General features: G+C 41.0%; 1 protein-coding gene across 4 annotated transcripts in view; it reads right to left on the bottom strand.

The window, feature by feature from the left end:
* The window catches only part of lsamp (limbic system associated membrane protein), a 412,893-nt gene that overhangs the window by 65,613 nt on the left and 333,626 nt on the right, over positions 1–13,654 (bottom strand). For all 4 annotated transcript variants that reach the window (XM_076734636.1, XM_076734635.1, XM_076734634.1 and 1 more), the window contains 2 exons: positions 7,166–7,310; positions 5,683–5,770 (listed from right to left, as the gene is read on the bottom strand). In XM_076734636.1, coding sequence (XP_076590751.1) covers positions 5,683–5,770; positions 7,166–7,310 — 233 coding nt within the window. The remainder of the gene's footprint in view (positions 1–5,682; positions 5,771–7,165; positions 7,311–13,654) is intronic.

Here is a 13,654-nt window from a genome sequence, read left to right as displayed (position 1 = left end):
CTAGCTGCTGAAATAGTCATGTCGAAAGCATATTGATTATTGGATGCACTGGAGAAAATTCACCGAGCTGTAATGTTACTGATTAGGGTCAGCAGTCTGCAGGCAGATAGTCAGTTATAGTAAGGGCTAAGTGAAGTAAAAGGTCCGCTCCTGTGGGATGAGTATTTTAAGAGGACCTCATGAGATGAATGAATCACTCCCCAGTCTCTGCATATTATAAAACACATTTGCATAGCATGTTGAGATTTGCTGAATTTGCTGAAACACTGCAGCTGGATATGGTTGTATAAATGACTGTATGAATATTATTGGGTTGGGGATTGGGGCTATATTTGCGTTTATGTGCCATGTTTTTTTTTTTTTTTTTCTTTGAAAGAGAGGCCCTCCCTAACATTAATAATATTTTACTGCACCTCCTCATGAGTAAAAACCACCCCCACCATTATTTCTTAAAATAACATAGTGAGATTTAAAAAAAACTTGGAGTCTGTGGCCATGCAAGCAGCTCCGTGAGGCTGTATTCATGCACAGCAGTGCTTTAAGCTAAAGGCTACCATCAACATGCTAACATACTGACAGTGCTGATGATTGGCAGATATACTGCTTACCACGTTCATCATCCTAGTTCACTGCGACCATGAATAAATGTACAAACATTCATGGGGATATATCCAATAGCTGTTGATACTTTAGGACTTAAGCTTCTATAGTGTGTTGTCACCTGCCTGCCAGTCAATCTCTTACTGCTGTCTCATCTTGTTTCACTGCCCGCTGGTCATTGTAACGTGTCAGTTGTTTAATAGTGTTGGTCACACACCATAACTATGAGCATTTGCTAGGCCATGCGTGTTGGCCCCTGGTAAAAAAATTGCATTTTGGCTTGATTGAATAATTAAAAAGAAAAGGGAAAATCATAAAATTATCTCCACAATTGTTGCAGATCACTGGATGTTCCAAGGTTACATTAGTCTTACCCAGATGGATTCAAGAAAGCTTCAGTTCGTTCAGTGTGACAATAGCTACGAAGGAATAAGCTATTTAACTCTGTAATATGTGAAATATTTTTTTCTTTTACATACAGAGAAATGTACTTCTGCCATCTGTAGGGAACTGTATCATTATTGACAGCCAAGCAATTTATGTGTGTGACAGGCAGGAATTAACACTGCAGATATCAGGATATCAGCATGAAAGCACAGACTGTTCCCCCTCACTGGGATTGCTGTCAGACGCAGCGTTTACAGAGTATACTTTTTCTAGCTAGATCAAATGGTGGAATATTTAACTTGAGCTTTATGCAAACTACAAAAATCCCATCAATGCAGCATAGTTCTAATTTTAATGGGATGCCATTTGGTTCAAGTTCAAACTGTGTAAAGTGAGTATTACTCTTTATTGCCTCTCCATACGCAATGGTAAAAGTGAAATGAAGAGATTAACTGGTTAAAAGAAAAAACATTTTTCATGCTTTGCAGCTGTGACTGAATCAGGTGGCACAACGGGACGTGTGCATGCGCAGACACGGTTGGTTGTGTTTCAGCTGTCTATGTAAAAGCATCTCACGTGCATGTTCGTGTGATTTTCAGTATAGTATGTGAATGATTTCATATGTGTATATGAAAGGAAAAGTACAAAGTACAAAGTACATGCATATGGTAATCCTGAATGATATCTCTAATAGCCACTGACACACAAACTCATACTTATATTTCCACGTGTATAAACATCTCTTGACTTCCTAATAGACTTGGCAAACATCAAAGTCAAACCTTCAAATCATCACAGAGGCCCGGGCTTGCCCATCGGCTAAACTTCTGCGTCTGTGTTTCATAAAAATCAAATTGCATTGGGGTGGAAAGCCTGCCATTATATTTGGATTCTTGTCGTGTGCAGTGACCCTGCTGCTTGGTACCACTCGCCTCAGCCCTGCGAGTCCACCACTTTTTCATCCACCGCAAATTTACTTTGTCTGATCATTTGTTTTCCAATTATGTCCCTGTCCCTGCTAGCATAAAATTGTCAGGTTTGGTTATGTGAACCTGCTCTTGGGTCTGTAACCAGTGGCAATGTTTGATGTTTGGAACATTTTCCTACCCATTACAAGATGAAGGGGGGGGGGGTGAATTATTTTCCTGCAGAGTTGATTGAGTTTTGCAGGCGCTGATTTAGTTTATTGTGTGTGATGGTATAGTGGAGCCGCCCACAAACACACACTCTTATCTTCCCTTAGTGAAAGAAGTGCAGTAAATGTACATATAGAGCAGACAGATGATTAAATACCACTAGACTGAAGTTGAAGTTAAATAAGTGGTGGATTGTTCATGAAGCAGGATTTTATTTATTTGCTCTTGTTATTTAATCAGTATTCCACATGCAGCAGTTCCTACACATCTGTGTTCCATATTTGACCTTAGTTTAAAAGTAAATAAAAACTTCATAGTATTTGTTCGGAGTAAAACATTCATGGTAATTGCCAGGAACCTACGCTGTCAGCACAGCACTGAAGTTTAGATGAAAGGAGCTGAACTGAACCTCAAGGAGAAGATTACACCCACAGAGTGGGGAAATACAGCAGATGAGCATAACAATGGCAGCAAAATTGAATGGGACTTTGAGAGGCTCAGCAGAGGACAAAATAACAAGGAAAGAAAGCAACAGAATCAATGTTTGGCTATAACTGTCACATTAGCCGTGATAAACGAGGCCGCTGACAGAAACTCCGGAAGTCGACGCAGGACATTCCAATGATCAAGCACTGAGTGATTGGACACAATGGATTCTGGGAAGGAGAAGTAATTTGCGACCATGGATCCAAGAAGAGGGGCATCAACTCACATATTGACCTTTAAAAATGCTAATAATGAATGACATCTTCAGTTCATAGCTGCATGAAAAGTTCTCTTGTTGGCTGCACAATTTGTGGTTAAATTACACTGGAGCGCATTTCCTGAAACTGACAGCCTGTAGTCTTTATCTGGGGTCAGGTTTCACATCAGTCAGTAAGGTTTAAAAGGGCAGTTAAAGCAAAAACAAACGACTGATTGATGAAACAATCATCTATGGTGAAGCGTATTGAGCTGCAACATTAGATTTGTTCCATATACAGTGCTCCCTGTCGTGCTTCACCATGTTTTCTTGAGATAGTGGAAGGATGGCAGTTGAGGGATTCATAGCTGGAAGCACGGCATACATAGACATGCACCCCCACACTCATGCACACTATAGGAGATCCCATTTTTGAGCACTCAGGTATTGCACTTGTGTCTGTCAGGCAGCCTATTTCTGACAGGTTAAGAGCAATTTCTGTCAACTAACTACAGAGACTTAGCAATGGCATTTTGGATTTTTTTCTTGGCCTTGATGCACAGCTCAGTGTTTTTATTGTTCTTATTTCATGGTCCCAAGAGGTTACCAGCAATTGAGAGATATCTCAGTGGTTTAAAGGACTAAAAGGGCCAAGTGTTCTGACAGTAAAAAAAAACAGTCACAAGCCTGCAGTTGCTGTAACATGTGGAAGTGAGAAGATCATTACAAATTAATGAGGCGTTTTCCAAGATCATTTGCCTTCATTTGACAGTGAAAGGTTTTTTCTGAGCCAGGAAGTTTTAGTAATGTATGTTATACACATATAGGCTATAGGGCACTCATAAATACCATGCACTGTTGCTGAGGCCAGTACCTGGTTAGCTGAGCTTAGCATAAAGGCTGGAAATGGGAGGAAACATCTATAGTGGCACCTCCACAGCTCAGTTATTAACATGTTATTGCTCATTTATTTAATCTCCAAAAAAAAACAAAAAAAAACAAAAAAAAAACAAGGTGTTAAAACATCAAGTTGTGGTTGTGCTAACATAAGTTAAAATAAGCCAAGTGGCTGCTTGCTCCACATACATATTTACGTTAAAAGCATAAAAGTGCTATTAATATTCTCATGTCACTGGGCAAGAAAATGAATAATTGAACTGTAGCACTCAAGCAGGGTAAGGGATATTAATGTGTATAGCAACTTTCAAAAATAAGACAGTGACAGACAAGAATTCAAGAAGGCAAAGCAAAAAAAAAAAAAAAAAAAAAAGAGGATGTATGAGACACACAAACAGGATTTAAAAAAACAGAAATATAAAATAGAAACAAGAAATGAAGGTGAAATCAGAAATCAGAATAAGAGAAATGATTAATCCAGAATAAATCGAAGATTTCTGATTTAATAAAAAAGCGGCATAAATGTTAGAAGCCCTGATTTAAGAATGCCGAGTTGGAGCCTCAATTTTTCATTGTTTGTCAGTTTGATCTAACAAGGTACATGAAAACTGAAGGCTGCCTCTGCATGTTTAGACTCTCTGAAGCAGACCTGTCCCAGATGATCTGGATGGTGTGCATCATTCCCAACATGGCAGCAGATCTGAAATGCGTTTTGGCTCTAAGCTCTTTGGTACTTTATAATTTTGAAAGTATTTTAAAATCAATATTTACAAAGAAATGGGGAGCTGGTGCAATGATCTGAGTGATGTGTTCCACTTTCTTGGTCCTTTCATTCTTGCTGTATTTCTCATGTGTCAGCAGCCTCATATTCTTATTGTCTTAATGTGGTTGGAAAATATAATCCGTGTCCATGATAGCACAAAGACTGAGCATCACAGATTCAAGCTAAGCAATGAGTTTGAGTTATTTTCATTTGATACAAAAAAAAACTATTATTTCTGGTTTATCCTTGTTCAACTTGAGGGACTTTTGGCACATCCAATCACTGATTTGTTCATTGCGCCATAGCTGCTTGGCAATACCTTCATGTAAATGTATTTGTCTTCTGCATAATTACAGTACTTTGTGACAAGATAAGCACTGACTTTTTAAAGTGCTTCTTCAAAAAGTTGTTGTGAAATGTGTTGTCTGGGATGACTGTCAGCAGATTTCCAGGCACGGTCACAAAAAAATAGGCTGAAAACATGACTCTGCATCGTATGCATCCACCTTTTTGTCAAACCTCTCAGGTACAATAATTTTATGTTGTAGTTTTGCTTCTCTTTCATCTCAGGAGCTAGCACCTTAAAACCCAAAAGATAACTTTTAAAGACACTTTTGGCAAAAAGAAAGAAAGGAAAAGTTAATTTCCACCCTTCCGGCCTTGTATCAAATCCTGCAGCACCTTCTCTCTCTCTCTCTCTCTCTCTCTCTCTCTCTCTCTCTCTCTTCGTGATTATCTCTTGCTCTCAACTTCCCTGCTGTCTCCATTGAGGAGAAATAACTTCCTATCCTTTGAAATGGAAAACTAATGCTGAAGGCTTTTCAAGTGCACTTAAGATTCATTTGAACTGGAACAAGAAATTCTGTTGCTGCAGGCAGGAGTTTGTGACACGTCATTTTTTTCCTGACAATACATATTCATATGTTTTCCTTGCAGACCCCTTAGAGGGACACGTTTCAGCATTTAATAATAGAGTGATAGTGACACTGATGTCTGCTGCTTGTGTGTTGCTGGACAATGACGTCTCCAACTTGAGACATTAAAATGTGTAAACATCTATTAAAGGAAAATCCTGGCTGATGAGCAGCAGTAAGCCTTTGTCTTCTGTTTAGCGTATATATTCCCGATTTCCAAGCTCATATCTTTCCAGCTGGCATGGATCGGTAGCGTGTTATATGTTCACCTTTGCTGCTAGTATTTGTGCAGATGCTGCTTACCTTGTACAATAAGGTAGACCTGTGAGGTCTTGGGCTGCTGCTTGGTCTGTATGGAGCAGGTGTACGAGCCCTCATCATACACATCCACCTGCACACAATAAAATAGAATGTTGTTATTACCAGGAATGCACATTTGGTTGGACTTCCTTGGACTGAATGGGTGCTCAGTGAACTGCACAGGCCATTATGGATGGATGAGGAAGCTCTTCCATGATGCAGGCTTGGATTGGTCGCATGGAGGACAGACAGGGCTGCTGTGAGGGCCACAGGACACACACTGTCTCTAATGCTGATGTTGACTGGGATCTGACAAATTTACTCAGGGATTTGGCTGAAGAGTTTGAAATCACATGTGACTCCCTCAGTCTTGTGATTTTTGATCCTTCGACTTGGCTTCAGAAAATGCAAGGCCTCCACCGATTTGGCAGCCCAACAATGTGCAGCATTCTTCAGAAATATGAGGCCACGTTGCAGCTCGACAGAGACTGGATGCATTTAACAGTGAGCAGGAAAATGCCTGGCGGCGTCCTCTGTGTTTGTATCTTTTTATAGATTACTTGGAATTAACTAATCTTTTCTACTTAATGTAAATGCAAACATTTGAACAATTTCCCCTCAAGTCAACTTACAATTTCTAATTTTCTAGTTTTTATAATCATGAATTTTTCTGATTTATCTTTTGAACTGAAATGATGAGGTGAATGAATGCACTGCTGAGATTTCACTCAACTCATCAACTGAAGTTTATAAAGAAGAATGATGAGCACATTGGCAGATCTCTAGTCTTTAAGACATGTCACAATAAGCTATGGTTGTTTCTTCTCATGACAAAAAACCAATGCTTGAATTCAGTCCCGACCTCCGTACTCCAGTGGGAGCAGCCTCGCATGTTGCCTTCGTACTAACAGATGCAGCTCTATGTTGAGCTGACTCTTCAAACTGACAAAAACATTGATTGAAATGCGTCTAACAGGCAGTCAGTGTGAGAGAACAGTTGTCGAACTTGCTTTCTCAAGTTCAATTAACTTAGTTATGGAATAACTTGCAAATTATTCATATTCTATGTAACCCCAAGACGTTAAATGACAACATGTTTTATATTTAAAACACTGATGTTTCAACATGTTCTCATTGCTAAATGACTGAAAGGTTGATTGTCAATGACTCCCAACGATAGGTGTACCGCATTTTCGTCATCGTGTTGTGAAATGGTCGCCGCTTCCTTAGGTTTGGTACCAAAACTACTTGGTTATGTTTAGAAAAAGGTTGTGGTTTAGGTTTCGAATATCTCTGTTACGTATGTTACATAAAAGCTTCACACAGGTTAAAATAAGTCAACATTTACTCTCAGTTTGACATGGGACACAAACAAGTATTGTGATCTTTATATAGCATTACCTCACTTCCTCCTTTGCTCCCTTCAAAATTACTATGGCCAATCAAATTTATGTGCACTATAGTGCAGTTTCTAGGTCAGTATTACCTTCTGTATGCGCAGGCTGTACTCCAGCTGTCCTTTGGTGACCAGATCTACTCTGGGATCCAGGGACCACTTGTCCTGACCGGCAAAGATGATGTTGGATCGATTGAGCCAGGCCACCTTGGACACTTTGTCATCAACATAACACCTGTGGGCACAACAAGAGCGAGTAAGGTGGGGGGAAGGAAACAGAAATGCAAGGCTTGGTTTCTCATTAGGGAACGCAGAGCGAGATGGCATGAAAAGAAAGGGCACAATATCTTATTAGGAAGAAGGAAATGTGAAGTTTCATAGATAGGGAACAAACAAATAACAGCAATTATGCAATTCCATAAGTAAGTTCCTGTTTTAAGTAAAGGTTTAAAAGCACAATTATTTCTTCAAACAATTGGCAAAGCTGGGAATATTGCAAGACATTTCAGCGGTGCTGTGTACAATACTGCTGACCAGCAAGGATATTCCAAAGTTAGTTAACCTAATCAGACAAGTCAGCACTTATCCTGAGGTTGAGCATGTCTTTCTCTTTCCCATCCTCGGTTCATCCTTTGCACACTTCCTCCCACTCGCCCTCTCATTGTCTTTCTTTACCCCCTCCCTCCCTCTCAGTCTCCTTCTTTAAATCTGCCTCCTTTTCCGCTCTCTGATAAATACATCTCCGTTAACAGTGAGCCTATTCCGGTGGATGAGAAAGGACACCGGTATCCTCTTGTTTACTTCTTGTTGCATGCTGTCAGAACATTACGCCAAGTAAGCTCGAGCTAAGACGTCTCACACGGGAGGGATGGGAGCCGAGCGTCTGCCTAATGAATAAATGTAAATGTGAGAAGACGTTGGAATCAATGAGAATGGATATCAGCTGTAATGCAACTCGACAGTGGATGCGCCTCACATGCAAATTCCCATGACTCCCCGAGCCTTGGCTGCGCACACTGCTTTGGAGTGTGTTGGGCTACAAGAGAGTAGATTAGCGAGGCAGCGGAGTGAGGCTGTCTTTGGCAGGTGACCCCGGGTGATGCACAAAAGTGGTGGTGCAGTCACCTCAGCCTGTTACCCAGTGGGAGCTGGATGTCAGATTTGTTGAAGGCTTGTACTCGCAGCTTGAGTCCCTGTTGATGTTGCATCCCTTTGTGTGGAACCACGATAACTCGCCACATTTATTGACTCACTTTGACATCTATCTTCTACTTTCCACTCGACAAAGTTGTTTATTCTGTTTTGTTTCAGACGCATTTTTCTGTAATCACGGAGAGCTATGTGAACGACTCTTCCCTAAAATTACAAAAGCACAAAGTCTGTGAATCCAGAGGAAACATTTTATGTGGTATGAGTTTTGAGCATTAACCTCTGCAAATCATCAATGAATGATGGGCTCCTGCAGTGATTGATTCATGCAACTTACATGTTCAAACCTTTTCAAAGATACAAAAAACATCATTTGGAATTCAATGGAAATGCGAAGAAATGTCCATAAAACATCAAAACATGTCACTGAACAGAATTGCGATCGACTGTATTGCAGCTCGGGTGTAACGCTGAAACAGGCAGACGTAGAACATACTTTGTAAAGAACAGTCTGTGACACTGTTGCACAGTGTGGGAGAAAAAGAGGTCAGCAGTACATCAGCTTCTGAGATGTGATGCGTCAGTCTCTGTTCACCACCTGTTCATTTATCAGGCTTACTGTCTGATGTGCTGTATGGAACTGCTGATGTTTTTTGTGTGCAGGATTTTCTATCCAAACACAATCAAATTTGCTGTATTGTAAAAGCAATCTAATACAGTACCAGAAATGTCATAATATCGTCAGATTCTTCATGATTTTAAACGTATGATAAAAATGGAAACTTCCCTCTACATAAAGGTTCTAATACTGTGATTGACCATTCAGCAACTCTGTTCTCTCTGAGCTCACTTCCTGTCCTCTGTCATTTCCAGTTGTCTCCTACTGTGAAGTAAATGGGAGAAAAAACAAAAACCGTGAGGTTGAAGACAGAAGTAGGAGATTTGAACAGACAAGTTTCCTTCAGTTGTCTCTTTCAAAAACTTTAAACATTAGACAGTATGTTGTTACTGAACCTCCATCCTGAGCTGGCAAGGAGAGTAGAAGACAACTGTCTAGAGTTTTGGAGTAAACTACAGACTTGCAACACAGAGGTTTAACAGACAATACATCCTTGAAATGTCATAATGTAATTGTTCAAAGTGCGTAGCCTCTAATCTACAGATTTGTCATACAAGCCTTGTTGTTTTCTTGTAGAAAACAACTCCAGTCACCCTGTCTGTTAGTGATGCTGGAGACAAATGCCTCTCAAGGATAGGCTGATACTTTGTGATTGCTAGAAACATATACAGTTCAGAAACTGCAGAATTGTTACTCAGTCAATTATAACCAGACGTTCATCACGCATTAATATGTACCGTAGACATGAAAGGCTTTAAGCTCCTCAAGTGGATTTGAGATGAGATGTAACTTGTGTGGACGGTGGGTAATGGAAAAGAGGCGCCATTGTAGAAAAAGAGAAAATAAAGCACACTTTCTAAAGATACAGCAATAAAGTTAATAGAAACAGTTGTGAAGATTATTGGATAAACACATGAAAATGACCTCAACCACAGCTGATAATTAAAAGGTTGTGTAATTTAATAAACTGCCCTGTATAAACATTCATTGGTACAACAACTGTTATTGAAATATAAGATGTCATGTTTTTCTCTGAACTGGTTAAGTTTCTAAAAGATCTGTCTCTGACAAAAGGAATCTACTAAAGAGGTATTTCATCTGTGGGTCACTGAGGTTAGACGTTAATTCAAGCCTTTTGGTGTCATCAAAAGTTTTAGCTGTACATTTATTTCATTAATTATGTAGGTGTTTGTTCATAAACTTAAGCATGAGACAAATTAAAATTTTGAATTGTTGATTTTGGAGAGCAGAGTTTTTAAAAATGATCCTGAGGGGGACATGCATCTATCTACCAAATTTCATGACGATCCATCCAATGCTTGTTAAGACATTTCATACAAAACCACAAATATCAACCTCAAGGTGGCCCTAGAGGAAAAGTCAGGGGGTCATCATATTATGGGTCCCATGAATATCTGTCTGTACCAAAAGTCATAGCAGCTCGTCCAATAGTTGATTAGATATTTGATTCCGGACCATAGTGGTTCATCAATTGCATCACCAACAGACTGGCTGGCATCCATAGACCCCAAAAACATGAAACAAGCATTAACAACATGATGCCAATCACTTCAGTAATGAAAAGTTTTTGGCTGTCTTCTGACACACAGTTGTATTGTTTGATTTGAACCTCCCAGCCATGGTAAAATAACAAAAAACGAAATCATAGAGAGGCACTTTCACAGTTTACACGACGACAGAGGAACATCGAAGGTAATATTGAAACAGCTTACTGTTATTTTCTACAGTTCTGTGACAGCAGTCAAGAACTTAAGGCAAGCATCAGTTTCCAGATCATGAAGAGAGAAAACATTTGCAGTGCAACATGATGCACCCACTTATATCCTCTGTGTAAGTGAGACAAGCAGGTTTAATTGTGAATTGCATTCATACTGTGAGTGTGGCTCCTCCAGATCATCATGTAAGCTCTCGGATAAATACAGGTGACTGGGACTATTAATCATCCAAATGTTCCTAATTGTATTACTTCCTTTCAGTTAGCAGTCACCATATGCTGCTCCATATGGGTCAAAGAAATAGATAAATAATCACACACAACACATGGTGCTGTACATGCCGCCACACTCAGACTTCAGTCAGAGCCATATTCTGCTGCTCCAAACGTTCTCATGTTCCGTCGGCGTATCTCGTTCCCTCTCATCTCTTCGCACCTCTGCCTCACCACTCCTCCCCTCTTCCTCTCGCTATCCTTGTTTTCTCACCCCGACTGCCTCTCATCCTGGCCATTCCTCACACTCTGTGCTTCTTCTCTCTTCTCATCTATCCATCAACACTCTGGAACAGAGGTGGACAGCACGGAATAGAAATCAAAGGATCTGTTCATTGATCTATGCTACAGATCGGGTTTCTCTACTACCTCTTTCCCTCCTCTTTGTCTGTCTTCTCGTGAACTGTTCGAGCCTCCTGAGGGTCCCGACAACCTTTGGTGTGGAGAGTAGAGCATGCTCAGTAGTGGCTATCTCCTGTTCTCATTAATGAATGACTCCTTGAGAAACAGAGAACTTCCTATCACTTGTCAGAGCACTTGTCTGCCTGTGGCTTTAGCTTCCTTCTAGCAGAGTAGCTGTCAAGGTGTGTCTAGGCAGGGCCGGGTTTCTCAGCTTGTGCTGGGCTCTGCTGGACCAGAATGAGAAATAAGAGCACGGCTGTCTACGGCTGAGGCGCATTCAACAAGTCGCTTGCAGGGAACTCAATTTGATTGGAATAGCCAGCCACGGTTCAACGATTGGTAATGAAAATCCATCCCATTAACTGACTGCAGCCCTCACAATGATGCAGTATCTCAGCTGTGTTATTTAGCCGGCGTGACTTTATTTATTTCAATATTTGGCAAAAGAATCAGGCCTTTTTTTTTTTTTTTTTTATCACAACAGCATCTCCATGTTCGCAATCCTCTGCAGAATCCTCTCCAAGCCCATAATCCTCTGCAGAATACATAGTCTCCGCTAACATAAAAAAGCTTGTAAATGCTAGCAAACATTTACTGATGCTTGTAAACAAAAAGTCTTGTTAAATGCGTCTTTTTTTTTTAACTGGATTTTACAAAGTGGCATTGTTGTTTGTCAGTCCCTTCAGAGACCAGGGCTAGGTTTATGCCGGGTCCGCTTGTGATGGATGCCTACGATGCCGTCCTGCGCTGTTTTACCGTGAGCTTTGTTGATGGATGCTTTGCTGTGCTATATTATACTCTTTTTCTGTCCTGCTGTGCTGTGCCAATATGGACTGGCCAATAGGCTAGGGCTGACAGGGGACTGTGTGGGCTGACAGATGCCTGGGCCAGAGCTGCTGAGCTGGGCTTGCGTTGACAGGAGGGCTGGGCTGGATGGATCCCTGCTCCAGGGCTAGCCGTGGGGGAGGACCAGAGAGCAGGCTGAAGCCAGGAAGTGAAACCGTAATGAGAGGAACGATGTGCCAAGACTGACAGAACAGCTCCACCACCCGCTATCCCCATCAATACCCTGTTCTCCTCATCTCACCTCGTCTTTTCTCTCCTTTTTTTTGCCACTCTGACACCTCTCACCCCTTAACAAAACACTTTTTTTCCTCCGTTTTCGCTTTGTAGTGTGTCTGTCTTGTTCTGCCCTCCACCCTCTTCAGCCTTCTTCCTCAATCTCCTTCCCCTCCTCTCTCCTTTTTTGCCTTTTATCCTCATATTGACAGTGCAACCTCTGTCACTAAGGTGCCTCTGTGTGCATGCATGTGTTAGGGCAGATGTCTGTGTGTGCTGCAGCAAATATCTTACTTGCCATACAGAGAGAATTTGAAATCTTTTCTCTGAAAGAGTCAAACAACTTGTTTCAGCAATCGATAAAGATTAAAGGTGAGACGGGTGCACTGGCTATTTGATCGAAATCTGCCTCACTCCAGCCTGGTCGGCAAGTGATTCTGTGTCTTTGCTGTCTGTGTGCATGTGGCAGGGGGCACAACAGACAGACAAAGGTAGACAGAGAGAAAAAGAAAAGACGCAAGAGAAGACAGCAACACCAAGAAAGGAGATAGAGGAAATGTAACCACTGGGACAGAAGCAAAGCTAAAGCTGCATACCAAATCAAAGCCAGGTCATTCCTTTATAGGCCTCAAAGCAGTTTCTTGCCCCAGATATTCTCTGTGTAGCAGGTTAAATGTATTTCCGGTAAGGTCTAAGTGTATCCCCTAGGACCGGGCTTAGTGGAACAAAGCATTTATTTAAATACCCAGTGCTGTGCTGTGCTGTCTTGCTATATAATTCACCTTCCATGTTTAATATCTGCCCCCTGCCATTGACAAGCACAATTTACACTTTAACAGGAATTAAGTTTAGTAAGTAGGAAGGAGGAGTTCTGTTATCGGTAATCACAGAAACGAGAACACAAACACGAAGCTTTCAAGGTGAATGCATTGTACCTGTGAATGCATGTCACCGCTGTGTGCTGTGTTAATTGACAATCAGCAGGTAAAATCTTCATTATGCCTTCGTAAATTGGTGTTGACATCAGTGGCAAACCGGTCCCATTAATTACTGTGATTTCAAAAGTCGGGTGCTAAACCGTTTGAAGCTTGTTTGTGAAATTTCCTTTGCAGGTTTAATGAAGCGTTTAAAGGGAGGACTGATGAGGGCGATATGTCGAGGGTGATAACCTGTCTCCTTTCATTAATGGTGATTTTAAACAGAGCTGTTATCAACAGGAAGAGCCCCATCCTGTGGGCCCTGATGACACTGCAGAGAGGGCCCAGCTTGAAGTAGGAAAGAGGTCTATCTTTTGAAGTGGTCTAGCTGTCTCGCTTTCTGTCTCTCTATGCCTAAGATCCTC

This window comes from Chaetodon auriga, chromosome 7, assembly GCF_051107435.1.
Source record: "Chaetodon auriga isolate fChaAug3 chromosome 7, fChaAug3.hap1, whole genome shotgun sequence".
Lineage (NCBI taxonomy): Eukaryota > Metazoa > Chordata > Actinopteri > Chaetodontiformes > Chaetodontidae > Chaetodon > Chaetodon auriga.
The sequence above is the reverse complement of the archived record's forward strand: the minus strand, read 5'-3'. Positions and strand labels throughout refer to the sequence as shown.